This window comes from Corvus cornix, chromosome 3 (genome assembly GCF_000738735.6).
Source record: "Corvus cornix cornix isolate S_Up_H32 chromosome 3, ASM73873v5, whole genome shotgun sequence".
NCBI lineage: Eukaryota > Metazoa > Chordata > Aves > Passeriformes > Corvidae > Corvus > Corvus cornix.
This window is the reverse complement of record NC_047056.1, coordinates 56,199,665-56,218,196: the sequence shown is the minus strand read 5'-3', so window position 1 is coordinate 56,218,196 and position 18,532 is coordinate 56,199,665. Positions and strand designations below refer to the sequence as shown.

General features: G+C 36.2%; 1 protein-coding gene across 1 annotated transcript in view; it reads left to right on the top strand.

Annotated features, from left to right (window-relative positions):
• Nucleotides 1-18,532, top strand: part of ESR1 (estrogen receptor 1) — a 163,453-nt gene that overhangs the window by 84,214 nt on the left and 60,707 nt on the right. Inside the window, 2 exon segments of the mRNA XM_010400810.4 lie at nucleotides 2,010-2,200; nucleotides 14,892-15,008. Of these exon segments, the coding sequence (XP_010399112.2) occupies nucleotides 2,010-2,200; nucleotides 14,892-15,008 (308 nt within the window).

Genomic DNA, 18,532 nt, shown 5'->3' with positions numbered 1-18,532 from the left:
AAAAAAAAAAAAAGAAGTCAATTAAATGAGGCACTGGGATAAAGCAAATTCAGAGGAAGGTTCAGAACTTTGAGAAGAATAAAAAAGTATAGTTAGATCGGCTTGTGGGGCTGGAAAAGGTAATTATATGGACAATGTATGTGTTGTGCCCATAATGATTGATTAATGATACTGTGTTAATTTTGGTACATTTTAAAATTTTAATTTTTTATGTTTTATCATCTAAAATATGCAAGGACTTTTTTCCCTGCTTAGTTTCATAGAATCATATTGTCAATTGTGACATTCTTCAATTTTCCTGTCTCACTGAAAAACCAAAGATGTGTTATGTCAGCCCTTCACCCTTTACAATTCTTCACTTCTTCTCAAGTTCCAAAGGAAAAAAAGTTATTTACGTAAATGTTCAAAATTAGCTGATGTATAAGTCTTGGCAAAGAACGTTTGGTTTAAAAAATGCAGTTTTCCTGAATGATGCCAGTAGTAGTTTCTGCTATCTAACATGGTAAAGCCTCATGTGTCTCTAATAACTGATACATTTTCATTGAAAAGATTTGAATTAATATCATATTTGGGGACAGAAATTATATATATAAAGTCTCAAGGGGATGGCTGAGAGCACATGTGAGAGCGTGCCTTTGGCTGGCTGGGAGAAATCTTTTGGATGGTGAGAGGTACTGCAGCTGGAGATGTCAGGGAACTTAGGCTAGATGAGATATTTGAGCATACCTAAGGAAATCAGAAAGCTGCTGGGGAGTACGGGTTTGGAGCAAGAAGGTGTGGTTGGTGCCAGATGTCTCGGTTCATCAAAACACAGCAAGTTTTGCTGTGCTCATGAAGGGAATAAGGCAAAATTAGGTATGTAGGAAGAAATCTGAAAGAGAGTCTCCTAGGCTCAAAACCAGGATATGTTTGTTAGAGAAAATGTTGAGACTCTGGGGAGATAAAAGCCACCTGCTTACTAATCAGCAATTAAAGCATGCATGAAAGTGGGTAATTACTATAAACAGTAGGATTCTTCATGCTTTAGCTTGTCTGGTGCTGTCACACCCAATGGTATTTGTCTCCTGAACAATTTTTAGTGCAGACTCTTACTGAAGAGCATGTTTCACAAGAACTGTTTGCCTTCCAGGGGCAATCCCAGAGTTCACTGGTGGTTCCCTTGGCAATTTCACATCCTCTCAGCTTTTTCAATGTTGCAGACCATGTGTGCAGCAACTACCCATAACAACCTCTTACAAGGTTCAGCTGGATGTGAATTCATTGCCATTTACAGATAGATTTGTTTGGTTTTCACCTGCACAGCATCCTGCACATGCCAGTCATGTGCATATCTAGGACATGTGCAGAAACATTTGTGTATCACTGGAACAGAAGTTCTTCGGCAACAATTTTCAATACGCTTTCTTTTTTTTTTTTTGTGCTAAAACCATTTCTTAATTTGTATGAAAGTGTTATTGTAATGAGAATAGGCACTTTTTTATGCAGTATTAGATCTTGACAAGTGAAGGAAAGCTTGCATCTCTAAATGGGCAATAATACTTGAAAATAGCTTAATTAGTAATTTAGGTGTATATAATATAATAATTTAAGTTAATAATTAAACTAATTCAGGTGCAATCATCAAGTGATTTTTGACTCAGATTCTTGACCTAGCTGCTGATATTGCAGTTATACTGAAACCTTTGGATGGGAGCAGGTACACAAAATAGTGCTGGTTTTTTTTGTATTCCTTTGTGATGTTGAAAAATTGATTAATTTATCAAATAGCTTTTTAATTTTTCAAGGTACAATACCCAGTAACTTCAGGTTGATTTATGAGAAATTCCCCCATATCCTACTAATTCTGCGACTTTCCAACTAGGAGAGAGGGCAGTAGATAAAAACATTTTTCTTTTGTCTATCGGTTGTTTTCAAACAAACAAGATTTCTTTCTGACAACCTGAAGCAGTGGATGAAGCTTAACCTCCCTGAAAGAACTGTGCTTGTGTTTTTTTTTTTGCTATCAACAGACCAAGTTCTGATAACAGGCGCCACAGCATGCGGGAGAGGATGTCCAGTACCAACGAGAAGGGGAGCCTGTCCATGGAGTCCACCAAGGAAACGCGGTACTGTGCTGTCTGCAACGACTACGCCTCAGGATACCACTATGGGGTCTGGTCTTGTGAGGGCTGCAAAGCCTTTTTCAAAAGGAGTATTCAAGGTAATAAACAGTTCAAGTGAGTCACCTTTACTCTTTACGCTTGAGGAAACTGAAGATACTTGAGATTGCAACCCGAGTCCGGGACAATTACATTGATTGTGTTTTCATTAGCAGTTGTTGTGCTCTCCCACATAGATTTAGCTCTGTGTTTGGTGAATGCTTCTAGCAGATATACAATATGTTGTTATTTAGTCCAACATTAATGACGGAAGGAAAAGCTTTTCTATGTTGTTGTTTCTTTAGGTATATCAGACCATGGTAGCAGTGAGAAATTTAATTTAAAAATCCATATTGGATCAAGATGCACTATTTCAGGTTATGCATATCTCTCGTCCAAGGCATTTTTTTTTTCAGAATTCCCTGTCAGATGATTAATTCCTGCTGATTGATTTATTAATCTTAATTTAGTGCTCCATTAGCCAGATGGTTCAATCCAAATCTCAACTCCTTAAAGATGTCAGATGTCTTTTGAGAGCGAGTATTGAAAAGGAATATTTCCTTGATGAAATATTATTTGTGTCTGTCAACAAAGCAGGGCTTTGAACTGCACACAGAATGGTTTAGTTCACAGTCTTGTCATAGTTAAAAAGGCTAGTGGAGTAAAGGGCATCTAACAAAAACAGTGTTAGTTACTGTGACAGAGATGATTATTTAAATGCCTGTCACTTTGTGGAATAGATGGGTTTTTTTGCTTTGTTCAACATCTTTGAAACTGAGTAAGAAGTAACTATAATTCTACTGAAAATACAGGTACTGTTCAGTATCTAAGTTTTAGAGAAGAAAATAAAACAGATTTCTTCCTTTTCAACAGAAAACTTGTAAAGTGCTGTGCTTTATTTAGGTTTCTATAGTTTTTAAAATCTCCGGGTGATACATAGGCACAAAAATTTCTGTTGCTTCTTTTACTGAAGTAAACATAGTATGGAACAGTTTTACCTCATATCACAAGGTGTGATTTTTGCCTGTTTTGTTGCATGACTAGCACTGAGGTGAGTTAAATAATACTTCCAGCATTCAGCTCAGAATTTTCCCTGCCTTGAAGAGAAAAAGTAAAAGACTGGCTGAAGGGTAGACATTGATGGAATTATTTGAATGTTGATGATTAGTCAATAGTTAGTCGTATTTCTGTTTGTCCAGACACACTAAAATGATTTTTAAAAGAGTAAGTGGTTAAAACCAGAGGTCAGTAATAAGCAACACTGAATGGAGGAAGGGTGAAATGCTTTTTTCTTCACATCAGAGTGATTTACTTTAACTTGCAACGTCAGAACAGCTCCCTTATTGTGGGTTTTTTTGTTATTTTTCCTTTTCACTTCCCCTGACCAAATCAGGATTATTCTTAGACTTTTGAAATTATGTCCTTGTGCTTGAACTGAACTGAGTCACAACAAAGTGGAAATTGAAATAGCTTTAAGCAAGAGTTGTCAAGTAATTGTACAGCACAGATCTTCAGCTTTTGGCCATTGTGGAAGAAGAAATGAATCTGTTTACTGAGCTTGTGCTGTCAGCACTTGGTGGTTTTGCCCTGGCCTCCTCATGGACAAATGTTGTGGTCCACCACAGTGGATCTGTTATCTATTTGTGCTATGCTAAAGGCTAGTTAGTAAACTCGCTTCTTGCTATGTATATATATTTAAGGTAATTTTTAAGTAGGTAAGCTTTTAAATCTTAAAGCTTAAGTTTCCAGTACCCCATAAAATGTCTTTCATGACCTGTAAGTCACATTTGCTCTAATTTAAGCTCCTTGCTTCTTGCCCTATCCCCTGTGGGCACGACGAGGGCTTATTACAACAACCTTTCACATAGTTGAAGACTGTTATCATATCTTTTTTCAGTCTTCTCTTTTTTAGACTAAACAAACCAAGTTCTTTCAGTAGAGCATGCTTTCTAGACTTCTGATCCCATTTGTTAAACTCCTCTGTACTTTCTCCAGTTGATCCACCTCTTTTGAGATTAAGTTATCATAAAAAATGACATCCACAAATATAAAAAAATAATTCGAGGACATGAGTACTTATGAGAGAATTGTGATCATTTGATCACAGATGGCATGAAAATCTGCTGAAGAATGTTTAAAGTCATAGGTACCCAGTCATGATGAACTAAGGTAATTTTTGAATTTTCTACTGGATTTGGAAGAGATCTCTATTTCAGCAAGTACATGTTCTCATTGAACATGTGTCCAATTGATGAAAATGAAAGTAATTTTTAGATTGAGAATAGATGCAAAAACACACATGTACCTGCAGATGATAATAATTTTAAATATGTAGTGATCAGGTAGTTAGGAATGAATGCAGGTGTATTTATAGAAGAATATGTGGACTAAATATTATTGTATATATTTTTGACTTCTTATGTATACTGCATTGTATATATGCTCTGCATTCCTAAAATAAATGGGAAAAATTTCCTGCCAATCATATGATTAAACACTGTTGAGGTTCACAGAACTTCTTAGTATGAACAAAAATAAACCAAAATGCTTTAAGGAAAGATTTTTGTTGTTTCAGCAAAGATAACTGCGCTACTTTGTTCTTTGCTAACCTGTATTTCTCATATATGTGTATAGATGCAGAGATGATCATCTCTGTACTTCTCATCAGAGAATTGCTGTAATGAACCTTGATGTCCCTGCTGGACTGTAGTCAAGTATTCTATCTTGTTCTTAATAGAACCACAGGAAAAAGTAAGGACAGACACAAACAAGCTGTATGTGGTAATCAGTTTCCTCTGTTACTCTCAGTGATATCTGAAGTATCTATATTTACCTGTATAAGTATATACTGAAATTTTGTGAAAACTCACATCTGCATTGGAGCTTACCTGAGGTGACAGTAAATAGTTTCATTTTTATCCAGGGGATCTGGAATGATCCTGGTGATATTTTGTGAGTTTTAAATGCTAAGGTGTTTTCCTTTGTTGTCAAGAAGTTAAAGCTTGAAAAGTAATCTGAATTAGAAACTGTCTCAATATGTGCAACTTTTCAGTTTTGTTTAAACAACAGATGGTTTGTGGAAAACCTCAACTGCCTCCTGAAACTATGTCAGTCTGTTTTGTTAGTCTATGTCCCAAAAGTGATTTGGGACCTTGTTTTGAGAAATCTCAGTGCAGAGTGATATTAAAGTACAATCTTTCACGGGAGAGGAACGTCACAGGACACCAAGAATCCCATGTTGCTTGGTGACAGTGCTTTACTCTTCACCCAGCATATGTAGTCTTCAGGAGTGTACTTTGGTCAAGGGAGTTCATTTCAGAAGCATGACAAGGAGCCACAGCACAGCACACTGTACTTCTCTACTAAAATACTTAACAATTTTAAGACCAAGAAGGGCCATTAGATCTGTAGTTCTGTTCTTCTCTCGATATAAACTTTATATGCTATCCATCTACACAGCCCAGTAACTTGATGGAGGTAAATATTTTAGAAGGTGCCCAGACATGATCTATGGGCTCAAGAGTTTTCTTACAATGATGGTTTATTCTGATTTGTCTTCTCATATACTAAAAATTTACCTTTCTAAGGTGTGTTACATTGGCTTTTGCATCACTTCCATGAACCAGTCTTAGAAACTACTGTCTTTCTCCTGTGGAAAGTTCTTATAAGTTGTTATCAAGTCAATCAAATCACCTTGATATCTTAAGTGAACTAAAAGGTTTCAGTCTCCTGCTGTATATCTTTCTATCTTCTGAGTCCATTATCTTTGCACCTTTACTCCTTCCCGCACACCCATAACAGCCTCTCTAAAATTTGGATGTCAGAATTGGATGATGTATTTCAACATGAGCCTTACAAGTGCCGTTTACAAATTAAAAATCCCCTTGTGACTCACACATTCTTTCACCCTTCTAATTCCCTTGTTTTTTGGATAGCCACCAAGCCTTATGAGACAGGAAAGAATTACTCATACCACCTCTGACAAGCATCCAGAAAATGCCTACATATGGGTGTCTGCAAACCCTGAGGGACCACAAGGGATTCAGAACAAACCGGGGTAAATCCTTACATTAGAGGGTATCTTGATCCCAGAACTGCTGCAGCATTTTATAAATCCCCAATTCTATTTCCTCTTTGTATGCCCTTCTGATGTTTTTCAGGCGCATCTTCTCTGCTTTTGTTCACAGCTTTAGTTCATACCTGGGATATTTCACATATAGTTAGTTAACAATTGCTCCATGATGGGAGGCATTACCAGAATAGGTTGGCTTCTGAGGATGGATGAATAGCTGAGGAATTCCAGAGGCCTGCCTTTAGTGTCCTGATCACAGAGATATAAAGGTCTCTGAAGTGCAGGAATTCTTGAAGCTGGGAAGTATTTTGATTGTGTGGCTTGAACCTGGATTTTAATTAACAGTTATGCCTTCTGACCATCAAGTACAAGGGTTTTGGCAGTAGACTTTGAGTGTTATCAATTGTTTTAACTTCACTGCGATAGAGCTGTACTTTGTTGAAAGTATGTAATGCTGAGAGGGGTGGTAATGTATATGTATTTTCATCTTTGAGAGCATTTTACTGGTAAAACATGCTAGTAAGTGAGTGTTTAGGTAATGGTGAAGTGCAGCAATTGCAACAGTATCAATTTGGGAGGTTTCTGAGATCTCCCCTTTAATTTTCCATTCTTGTCTTCTGTTTTGATGGTATTTTTGTAATCTGTTTTATAACAGCTCAGATCCTGCAGCCAAGAAGGCAGAAACTCCCTAATAAGACTGCTTGTACACTGGTACTATGAGCTGTCAGCCAAACTGCAGAACATGAACCTCAGTGAGACTAGCAGAGGTAATCACAGCCAATCAACAGGGAGCTGCAGATGGACATCTGGTCTCAGAGTGAAAAACACATGGTTCCAGTTGGAGATGGCTGTTGGAAGTTTGAAGGCTAGAAAATGTGGATTTGAAAAGTTTGCCTGGGTTTAGCTGTCATTGAGACTGCTCTAACTACTGGTGGTCAGCCAGGTTCTTCTGAAACTTCTTTTGATTTATTTTTGTGTGTTTAGTAGTTTTTCTCCAGTGTCCCTCAAGTTAAACACATGCTCTGATTGCATTTTTTTTGCTCTGATTGCATGCTCTAACATATATTTTTAATTTCAGCAGTCTAATTGATGGTGATCTTGTTTCAGAAATTTGAGTGCTTTTGAAAGGCAAGAGTTAATATCTCTTTTTTCCTAGTAAGGCAATTTTGAATGCAGTACATTTCTAGCAAATTTTAAGTACTGCATTCAGCATGGGTGTGATAGTGGCTTAAGATGTTTGTATCCAGGATACTTTCTTATTTTTCATGGCCCAAATAAATCACAGGGCTGCAATGGACCTTGAGCTCTAGTTCATCTTTCTGTCCTGTGATAGGATCAACTTCTACCAATTCCTTATATATGTTTATTGAACTGCTTCTTAAAACCTGTGACTTGATCCAGTGTTTTATTCTCCTTATCTTTGAAGGCTACTAGGAAATTTGAATCTTCCTGCCTGCAGGTTAAGGTCATCACTTATTTTCCTGCAAATCATGCTACAAAAAAATTTGTTCTCTTTCTTTCTGCAACAACCTTTAAAGCATGGAAGACTGCTCTCACACTTGAAATAAAAATTATTCTGTTTTACCTAACCTGAAGAAACATGGTTTATTCAACATTTTCTCATATGTCTTGTTTTCTCCACTTCTAGTTGCTCTGCTTTGGAGGTTCTCCACTTTTTACTGTTCTCTTTTTTTCTTGAAGCATGATTTCCTTCAATATGGTGTTTAACAAGTACTGAACAGAGCGATAGGATTACCTGACAAGCCCATCCATCACACGGTATTTGTCTATATCCACCAAACCGTAATGTTTGCTTTATTTACAAAAACATGATCCTCATAATCAATGTGTGATGCAGAATAAATTCAGGCATGCTTTTCTGGAGAAGAAACAACTTATTTTCCTTATTGTTTTGTGCATATGATTACTCCTATTTTAATGCAGAGATTACTACCAGTCCTTTGTACTTTGGACTTTTGTGCTGATGTTTTCCTGTGTGCTACCTCCAGTTTGCCAAGGTGATTTGGAATTCTTATTCCGTACACTTCTGCCATTTATTTCAGACTGGCTAGCAGAGTAGTCTGGCCTTTCCTCTGTCCTTCTAACACATAAAAATGTCATCTACAAATGAATAACAATTAATAAAAGAAATACTCCAGATCATTACCTATTAGAGAGGAAAACACTACGTATAACTGGATTCGGGACAGACACTATGGAGCCTCATTCAATGTCAGCTTCCATTGCAGCCGTGAACTCTGATAGCTCTTCCCTGAGACTGACTTTCTGAAATCATCTGAACTATATTTTCCTAGCTGATGTACGACGTGTCAATCTAGGCAATATTGAAAAGCTTTCTGAAGCTAGGCAACACACATTGCCAGGGAGTAGAGAACTGACTGTTATCTGATACTATAAATGGTCATTCGTGTTTCGTCTGCCAAATCCAAAGCTCTTCCCACTTCCTAGACAGAATACCTGGCTTTTAGAAGCTGCTCTTAATGTATCCTGCATTATCACAGTTAATGTTGTTTTACTTCCTCTGGAATATGACTGTTGTGCCATATCAAGCAAAAACAACAAAAATTTAAACAGTATTACATGTTGCAAGTGTTTAATGAATATTTCATCTGAAGACTCACATTATTCCTAGCTGAGGACTGAGCTTGTCAGCAATTCAAAATATTCTGATGAGGAAAAAAAAGCACTTTGCATTTAAAAACTACAAGAGAACATAAAATTTTTGTCCTGCAGGAAAGTGCTAAACTGTTCCAACTTGCTTTTAGAGAGTGTGACAGGTAAAACAGCTATTACCACTCTAAAATGGGGCTAGAGATTTGCAGAACAAGAGACTAAGATACCTTGGTTGACCCTTCTGATTATAAAATGGATGACTCTTTATACTACAGAGTATGGATGATGTTAGGGTATGAGGGAGCAAACCAAGGATCACAGATATAGATCAGTAAATTAAAGAAGAATATAACTAGATTTGGCTTTGCAGCAGAAAGCGGTACATGGGAAGAAAATGGTCTTTTTTTTGGTCAAAATACTGGAGTCAAAGAGTAGTGTAATAATTTAGCAAGCCAGCTGTCACCTCTACTGAGGTTTCAGTTTCACAGACTTCAGTGCAGAAGACTCACGGTGCTTAGAGATGCCCATGTCCACTGCATGCTCTGTGCAGTGAGAATCCTTTATTGCTCCCCTCCTCCTGCCAGTAAAATAAAAATACCAACAATTTCCTTCCAAGGGTACTGTGAGGATAACTACATTACAGGTCCTTGAAAAATGTATGATAGCAAGAACCATTCAGATACTGAAGATCCAAACCTGGTGTTATATCTGGAATAAAAATAGGGAGTTACATTAATTTTTTTGTTGATAACAATTGATAGTATTTTGAGTACACAAGAGCAATTTGCAATATTTTTTGCTTCTTAGGCTCTTTATAATAGTTGTGGGAGTTTTTTTTAGTGGATTTCTATCCCTTCCCATTTTAGCTCAAATAAACTGGGAAGCTAAAAATACAAGAGTTTCATTCAAAGTCTATGGGAATAAGATGGCCATGACATGCCTATAGCTCTCTCTGAAAATGCTTTTTGTCTCTGGAGAGATCATATTGAAATGGTTGTGAGTAATATGTTGTGGGAGTTTTTCCCTTTAACACAGCTGTTGTTTTAATCATGTGCCAAGGACTTAAAACAATTGTGATTTATCAGCTAGGGAAACAGAAACTTGATGTTGTACTCCTTGCCAGATTTTGTGTGATTGGATGAGTATTTTTGTCTGTTTTTATTTTTCATGAGGAAAAAATATACTTTCTATTTTGTTACCTTTTCTAAAATTAGAAAAATTGGATTGGGGTAGAAGTAGACTATGTACATGGTATCATAATCCTGAAATAGTAGATGAAACACCAAATTAAATTACAAGATAAGGACAATAATAAAAACTTCAAAATTATTTGCTTGAGTAGAAAATACAATTTTATGGTTGTAGATTTATAAAGTTAAATAGTGGCTTTTATTCAATATGTCACCCTTTCTCAATATATAAATTCATGCATTATTATAATGGTGAGATGGGAGCAGGTTTGGTGCCCTCATGCAGTGCCCATTCTCCTTCTTTCTTCATTTTTCCTGTTGATATATGGAAAGGTTTAAGAAAAGGTTGGTATCATAATCATTTGGCTGGAATTACCTGCTCATGTGAGCTGTTACAGTTACACGTAAGGGAAGACAAGAAGATTCCACTAGAAGGCAGACACAGTCTGGGAGCTCCATGACACAGCTGAAAGACATAACACAGAGTATATAAATTTTAATCTTTCCTCCTTTCTCACTAGCTTCTTAGGCTCTTTATAATAGTTGTGGGAGTTTTCTTTAGTAGAATTCTACCCCTTCCCATGTCAGCTCAAGTAAACTGGGAAGCTTCAGTGGTTCTGTGATTAATCTGTGTCAATGCTCTCAGGGTCATGGTGTGATAGTTGGGACTGTCCTGTGCAGGGCCAGAAGCTGGACTTGATGATTCTTGCAGGTCCCTTCTAACTCAGGATATCTCATAATCTTTCTTTCTGAGGTATGCAGAAAAAGAGGACTTCCTCACTGGATGGAAATGAAGTATGTTTTACAGCCTTCTAGGCCCTTTTCTTTACTGCCACATGTACTAAAGTTTTGCTTGTTTAAAACCAGGAAGAAGATTAATCTTCTCAGCCATTCTGAGTAGTTGCTAAGAGAACCCAAATTCCAAATTCAAAGACCTTGTCTGAGGGTAATTAAGCTGTGAATTTGAGTGTCCATGCTTATAAAAGATTTAGACATAACCTTCTGTTCTTCTGTGAACCTCTTAGGAAAAAGTGATATTTTAAAACCAATCAGTGCAGTTTTATTGGGGCACTTTAACTTAAAAAAGGTGTTACTTTTTCTTCTACATTCAACATTTGTTTTTACTAGGTTAGCCAACGTAATGTCCAAGTGCTTTTCTTTTTTCTTTTTGTTTTTAGGTAATTCTTTCCAAGGTTTTGCTTTTAATCTCCAGTCTTGTTTGGCACCTTAAGGTGTGGATAAAGTCTGCAGTTTAGCCTTCTTTTCCTTCCTTTCATCCTAGCTGACGTATGAAAATTTTGCTGATATCACTGTCAGATCATAGAAGGATCTGGTGCTTCCAGAGGTAATGGCTAACCTTATTCAGATAGATAAAGAGCAGTTTAGGAAATATGTGACATGAAGATTGAAAATAAGAGAATAATGAAAGGAAAAGCATATAGTAGTAAAAGGATAATAATTATTATTGGCTTTGTTCAAAATGCATGATGAGTCAATTCAACGACATCAGTTTAGGCATCTTCATCCTCCTCCCCTCCGCTGTTGGTCATTATCGTGCAGAATGTCACATCTAAATTTAGTGCTATGAGAAAAGGGTCTGATTTTTGCACCCCATTCTGGAGAGACCTTAGCATATCCTGATGTGCTATAAAAATACTTAGTTTTATTTTTACTGTTTTAAAATGTGCAATTCATGAGTTGCAATAAGAAAAACAGACCACCCCTCCCCAAGTTCCTCCAATAGCTCAAATAGACTCTTCCATGGTAGCTCATGATGGTGCAAGTCATACATATGGGGGATTAAAACTAGGGGATTCACCCTGTTAAATTCACTGCCTTTAATTTTGTGCAGGTTGTCTGATAATTTATTTTTAAAAAGCCTCAATAAGATCACAGCATCCAAGTGACGTCTGCTTCCCTCTGCAAGTATCAGTGATCACTGAAGACATTTCTTCCTCGTGGTATTTCTGTGATATCAACTCTCAAGTGGCCTACTTACCCTCTCTTCTAGCATGTATTATGCTTTGGATATCATGAAAATAAAAGGCAGGGCAGCTGGGCACCTGTTGATGTGTCCCATTTCAGAAATCCCTTCTAGTAGGTCAGATTGATTGGAATCACCTTAGCCAAGAGATGAGCTTTAAGCATTAGATAAAAGGTCAAATAGCTAAAAGACAATTCAGCTTACATCAAGGTTACTGAGTTCTATACTATTTCACTTTAAAGTAAAACTTGGTTTTGTATATTACCTATTCCTTAATTGTGTTTTTCAGCCTTTTCTCTTCCATGTCACCCCAAGCTAGACTGCCTTAGTCTGTGTCTGTGCCTTGCAAAGGAAACTTCTTTTTTCACTTCTAGCAGCTAAATGCTTGAAATCTGATAGTATTGTGGACAAGGAGGAAAGGTTTCTGACTTCCTTCTTCCTTTCATTTCTTTCTTCTTTCCTGATTAATTTGATAATAGTTTTTACTGTATACTCAAATTATCAAACATTTTCTGCTGGTTGCTTACGTATTCTCCCATCTCCTGAAGGCATGTTGGTCAAACTAAACCAAAAATTAAGAGAAATAATAAATGCATTATCTTTTTCCTAGATTAACAGGAATTGTGAAAGGCTAAACAATGATGTTACTATGACACTCATAATCTGAAGAATGCCCCTCACACACAGATCTTTCTTTCTTTTTGAAGGCAAATTTTACATTCTTTATTCTGTGAAGTCTATCAAGCACTTTGAATGACCAGTGTCTTGTTGAAGGTGCAGATCATGTGCATGAAAAGAGAATAATTATGGTAACATTTAAATGGCAAATTCATGATAAAACTCTTCAAAAGGAAAAATATTACCATATGAATGTAGGAACTGTAGCTCTATTACAAATAGGATTATTTTACCTACTATTCTACAAGTCAAGTGCTTATTTCCAAGCACTTGCAGTTTGCACAAGGAAATACAGATTCAGAGCCAAGGAGAAGGTTATCACTCACATAAGCACAGCAAAAACAGGATGGCTGCCCTAATGATACTGATTCCACTTGATTTTTGGGTTTTGCATATAGTCACCTCTGTCATCTTTCTTTTTTTTTTACCTTTGAATATTATGAATGTCAGCCAGTTCAGCAAAGGTGGTAAGCATGTTCTCAGTTTCGACCTAAGTGGTAACATTTATCTGCTTATTTTAGAGAGACCTAAATGATGTTCTGAATTATCAGCTGATTTCAAAGCCTACACTCATTCACCCTGTGAATTTAACTTTTAACTTCATGAGGAAGAACATTAGCTATTCTTTCAAAGTATTCCTTTGTTTTTAAAAAAGAGTAATTAAGGTTTTCCATCTTTATCTTATGCAATTTCCAAAGTTGGCTAATGAAACAAGCCAGGTGGTTGAGGCCAGGTGCTACGATATTCCACTGCTGCTTAGTGTGACTCAATATAAGTGTGTTTTGTTAAAAATATGACTTTCTTTTCCTGGTCCTTTTCCCTGTAGATACTGCATACATGGTGGAGGCTGTTTTCTTTCTGACTTGATTTTTTTTGTTTCCTTACATGTGAAAGGTTTTGAATCAGATACAGAACAGTCTGTATTCTACCAGAGGAACTGAAAATTAAAGTGTTCTCTCACGGTGGGTTGAGGTGGTGGCTCAGTTGTACCTTTTTACCGCAGTGCTGGAGCAAAGCATGTGGATACAGACTTTTCCAGTATTATGTTGTTCTGTCGAGTAGACCGAAAAAATAATAATTCTCTGCATTTGAGACAGTGCATAGTCATCTGTCTCCCTATTAACAAGTTTACAGTTTGGCTACTTATTTTGATGAGATCCCAGTTATGCAGCATTAGAGAGCAGATGTTCCGGTGTAATCTGATAGTAATTTTTACTCTATTTTCTAATTTGTAGTCAAGGATAGATAATTTGATGAGACCAAGGCTTCTGTCTAACCTCCACCCTACTTTACCTCAAGCTGATCCCTTGACCTCAAAGAAAGAACAAACAGTTCTGCAGTAACTTCTTTTTTTTTTTTTGCATGTGTGTACTGTACATTAGCTGTGTTCACATGAATACAGAGCACCAATGAGATAATTCTGAAGAGACTTTTTCATCCTTGCTAACCTTTGTCAATGGTTGGAAAATAATTTTATAGCAGATTTAAGCACTCATTTTTTAAGAGCAAATTGGAATAGAGGCTTTTTGGCGGTAACAAAAATGGTATGCTAAGAATACTTGTTACGAGAATTGAGATGTAGAGAGTAGTAAACGAGGAAGATGAGCTCTGAAGGAGAAGATACCAGTAACAAGCTTGGTTTCAGCATGTGGTAATTTTAGAATTTGTCATGTCAAAAGGTTTTTGCACATATCAATAGATTTGCAGCTGGGATTAGCAACTGATTTATCCCTGAGGTACAATCAATCATTTGAGCATTGTTGCTTCTTTTTTATGTTGTTGTTTATTTCTTAACTGCCCCAGACTGTGGTAGATAAAATCTTTTGTGCATAGACCTTTTTAATTTTGTAAACCTCATTTTATGCAGTCTATTGGTTAAACATCAGCACAGGCACACAAAACCAGATGGCATTGTATTTCTCAGCCTAAGAGCAAGGAAGTCAGGGCACTTGTTCATATTAATCTATCCTCTTTTGTGGCTACTTTAGTTGTTCACTATTTTAATCAGTCTACAGAAGTTTTTATTCAAAGAACTTGCAAATAAATGTGTGGCATGGAGATGTTAGTTTCAAAATCTGTATCAACATTTTTATGAGAGGTTATGATGGTAACACTACTTTTTTTCCCAAGATGTTATAGTAATTTTTGTTATGTCTGTGTATAACTATGTCCTTACTTTCCCTCTGGTTTTACAGGGCACAATGACTACATGTGTCCTGCTACTAACCAGTGCACCATTGACAAGAACAGAAGGAAGAGTTGCCAGGCCTGCCGACTGAGAAAATGCTATGAAGTGGGAATGATGAAAGGTGGTATGTACACAGCCATCAACAAATCTTTAGCATTGTTGTCTGCCTTCCTGCCTTTTAACTTCCTCAGGCAGCCGATATGGTTTCTAACTAAAGAAGGAAGCCACTGATTTTATTGAGCTGAAGTGTATTAAATAAAAATTATTTTATTAAATAAAAAATGAAAAACTCCCAAATATCATGTTATCTTGTCCAAATTTGCATCAAAAATAACAGGAACATTGATTTCAATAGAATTAGAATTCCTCTCTTACTATTTTTAACTCAGTATTTTTGGTCTCTCAGGCTTCGGATCCTGGTGAACGAAATTTAACCCAAGATTTTGCAGCCTTTTGCAGTTCAGTGTGACGAACATTGGTAGTCTCAAATCAGTCCATATTCATTTAAATAAACTTCTGGATTTGTAATTCTTGTTCTGTGAAACCTGGAAGTGAAAGCTAATTCCTCTGTTTTGGAACTGTACACATATGTTAGATGTGAATTAATTTCATCCAACAGTATTAAAGGCTTACTCATTTTATAAGAACTGAGATAAATGCCACTTTCCTGGAACATGTGTAGTAACGATGTCTTCTTGTAGCCTGCTAAAAATTTCAGATTGCTTTTATTAATAGAGAGTAATAAGTAGCTGTATGGAAACCTATATCTACAGGAAAAATTTAGCAAACTAGTAAGTGCTCAGAGAAAGGATTAGATCCCATGTCTTTTTTGTGTAAACCAGCTAGTTTAGATTACAGACTGGTTGTCTCTTTCTTTGGCACACCTAACGCTTACTTATGCCACAGAAAGTCTGGAGCATGAGAGAAGCGTAGCTCATCACATTTGTCCTTTCCACAACAAAGGATCATGTTTAAGTCCAGCAAAGGTAGGCCAAGTCTGGAAATCTTAGGAGAAAAAAGGAAAGACTAAAGGAAAACCGGTCAGTTGCTCCACTTTGAGGTTGGATCTGCATTTTTCTCAACTCAAGGATTAGGAAAGAGCTGAGACTGATTTTGTTCATCTCAGTTTTGGGATGCAAGCAGGAGGAAGATATAAAATCTCCTTTTGCTTCTAGAAGTTAAGACAGTAGTTGATTTTTTTAATGAGATTTTGTTTATTGATCTGAACATCCTGGTTTATGTGGCTAGAACTCTTCAAAGTGTATGTAGTTAATGTCACAGCTATGATCCAGAGAAGTTAGAACTTCAGGTAAGGCAAACTAAAACCAGAGAATCCCATATATGAATATGCCATGCAGATTTAGCTTTGACATATGGCAGATCATAGCTAGGATTTATAATTATGCATTATGTTGATGGCATTACATTTTTCATTTGGCACATTTACATCCAATTGTGCTTACACGTATTTAATTAATAATGCACTATACCAGTTTTATGTTTTTCATCTCTCTTCTCTAAGATGCAGGTTCTAATAGGTTTCTGACTATTCTATACGTAACTGCTTTACTCTCATAAAAATTGTAAAGATTTCTCAACTAGCATTTTGTAGATTAAAGTAGTCCAAAAGAAATACTGTAATTCTGCCGAAATTTTCTTACAAATATAAATGTCTGGAATCTTTATTTCATACAGTGGTTCTCACTTGAAAAAACTCCTCTGGATTTCATCCTTTCCTTTTAAAATGTTGTAAGATTTCTATAGTGACTGCAGGAACTGGCAGTTCAAAAACAGTTTTGTGGTTGTTTTAGTTGGTTTTTTTTTGATGTTGTTTGGGTTTTTTTAAGAAACTAAACTCACAGTTTACAAAGAAGAAGATCAGGATCGGCATAAATTGTATCTGCTCTTATAATACTACTAATAATGCATGAAGTCCATCACTGGTTCATAGGCAAGAGTTTTAAAATATTATTTTATGAAGTCTTGGAAAAAAATCTCAAGATCCCTCAGTTACAAGTAATAAATCTGTCATGCCTGCAGATGACTTCAGGGAAGGTGAAATTAATGTAGATGAAGTAAAACATTCAAAGTTCTTCTGGAGTCATTACTAATCCCCTACTGTCCACATAGATATGGGGGGGAAGAAAAAACTTTCTTCTAAATCTAGACCCTTATAATTGTCACATTTCTCTCAGATGAAGATAAAGGTTAAGTGAATATTCTTGCTATGCCATCTGGTTAACTTTTAAGTCACAATGTTTAAAAGTTTGTTGGTTTTTTTTCTCATTTTTTCTGAGGAGAGCTATGAAGATTTTCTTTTAATAGATATAATAGAACTTTTCTTCAACATACTTAAATGATGTAGCTCTGTGGTCAGCTCAAGGTTCACATTGTTCTCTAATAATTCCTAGTTCTTGTGATTGGATCTTTTAGTTTAAATAATCTCCTAATTTTCATGTTGAAGGATTTGCCTTTTTTAAGGCATTTCTATCATACACTTGAATATTCATTTGTGTCTTAATCTCACTTTTATCTCTATCTCCACAGTTTGCTTATGATGATACAACTTTCAGATACAGTGGAAAACATCTTTCTTTCCCCTAAAAGTAATCTCAGGTTTTTCTTCTCCACTAAATTAGCTGAGGTTTCTCAATAAACTAAAAGTTCCCAACTTCTGACTTTTATCTGCCATTTAAGTGATACAAGTAATAATTGATATTAAATATTGACTTTCAGTAAATATTGGGAAAGGTATATAAAATCTTCATTAAATGTCTCTGGTTAATTCTAAACATAGAATATAGAGTAACATAGGATATAGAATATGGTTGCTGAGGTTTTCCTCACAGAAGGTCACTTAATGTAGCATGAAAAAGTTCATATGTATTATTTTTAGTAGAGTGGACACAAGCAAAACATGTTTTTGAGGCTTTAGTTAGAAAAAAATGCAGTGTTCAAGTGGCCCTTGAACTGTATCGTAGGAACATTTACTTATGAGTTCCTCTTATGAGTTCCTGTGGAAATTTTATTGATTTTTTTTTTTTTCCCTGTTCTTGTGTCTTTTAAAGACTTCTTTCAGTACTGAAGAGTTATTTTCTTTCTCTCCTCTTGTGTTTGCAAGTGCTTCCTTCTGCATCTGTTACTGTGCTGCTTCAAGAGACAATTAGACTGTGAGACTCTCTGCTGATGCAGTTGCCATCTGAGGTGTAATTTACAGCTGTTATATCTTGTCCAAATGCTTCATTCTCTCTTTCTGAATAAACCCAAAGGACCTTAAAATTATATGTTATTATTTAGTCTGTGCTCCCCCGTTTGTACGTGAAGTGGACACATTAAATAAGATTCTTGTCATGTCCCTCTTATTTCTGTTCCTCCCTCTTATTTCTGTTCTGTAGCAGGGGAGAGTAGCCTTGTTTTTGTTTACAATCCACTGATGCCTTGAAGGTTGCTTCTAGTCTGGTTTGGAGAAGTGTACTTCAACTTACTTTCATATGATGGAGAGTCCCAGCTTCCAAGTGGAGTTGTTACAGCAGTTGCAACCCTGAAGCTCCAACCATATGTAAGGTGCAGGTGATCTCTGCTCCAATACAGACCTAGTTTTCCCTTTCTCCAGTGTTTTAAAGGTTTTCTGATGACTTGGCTCCAAAA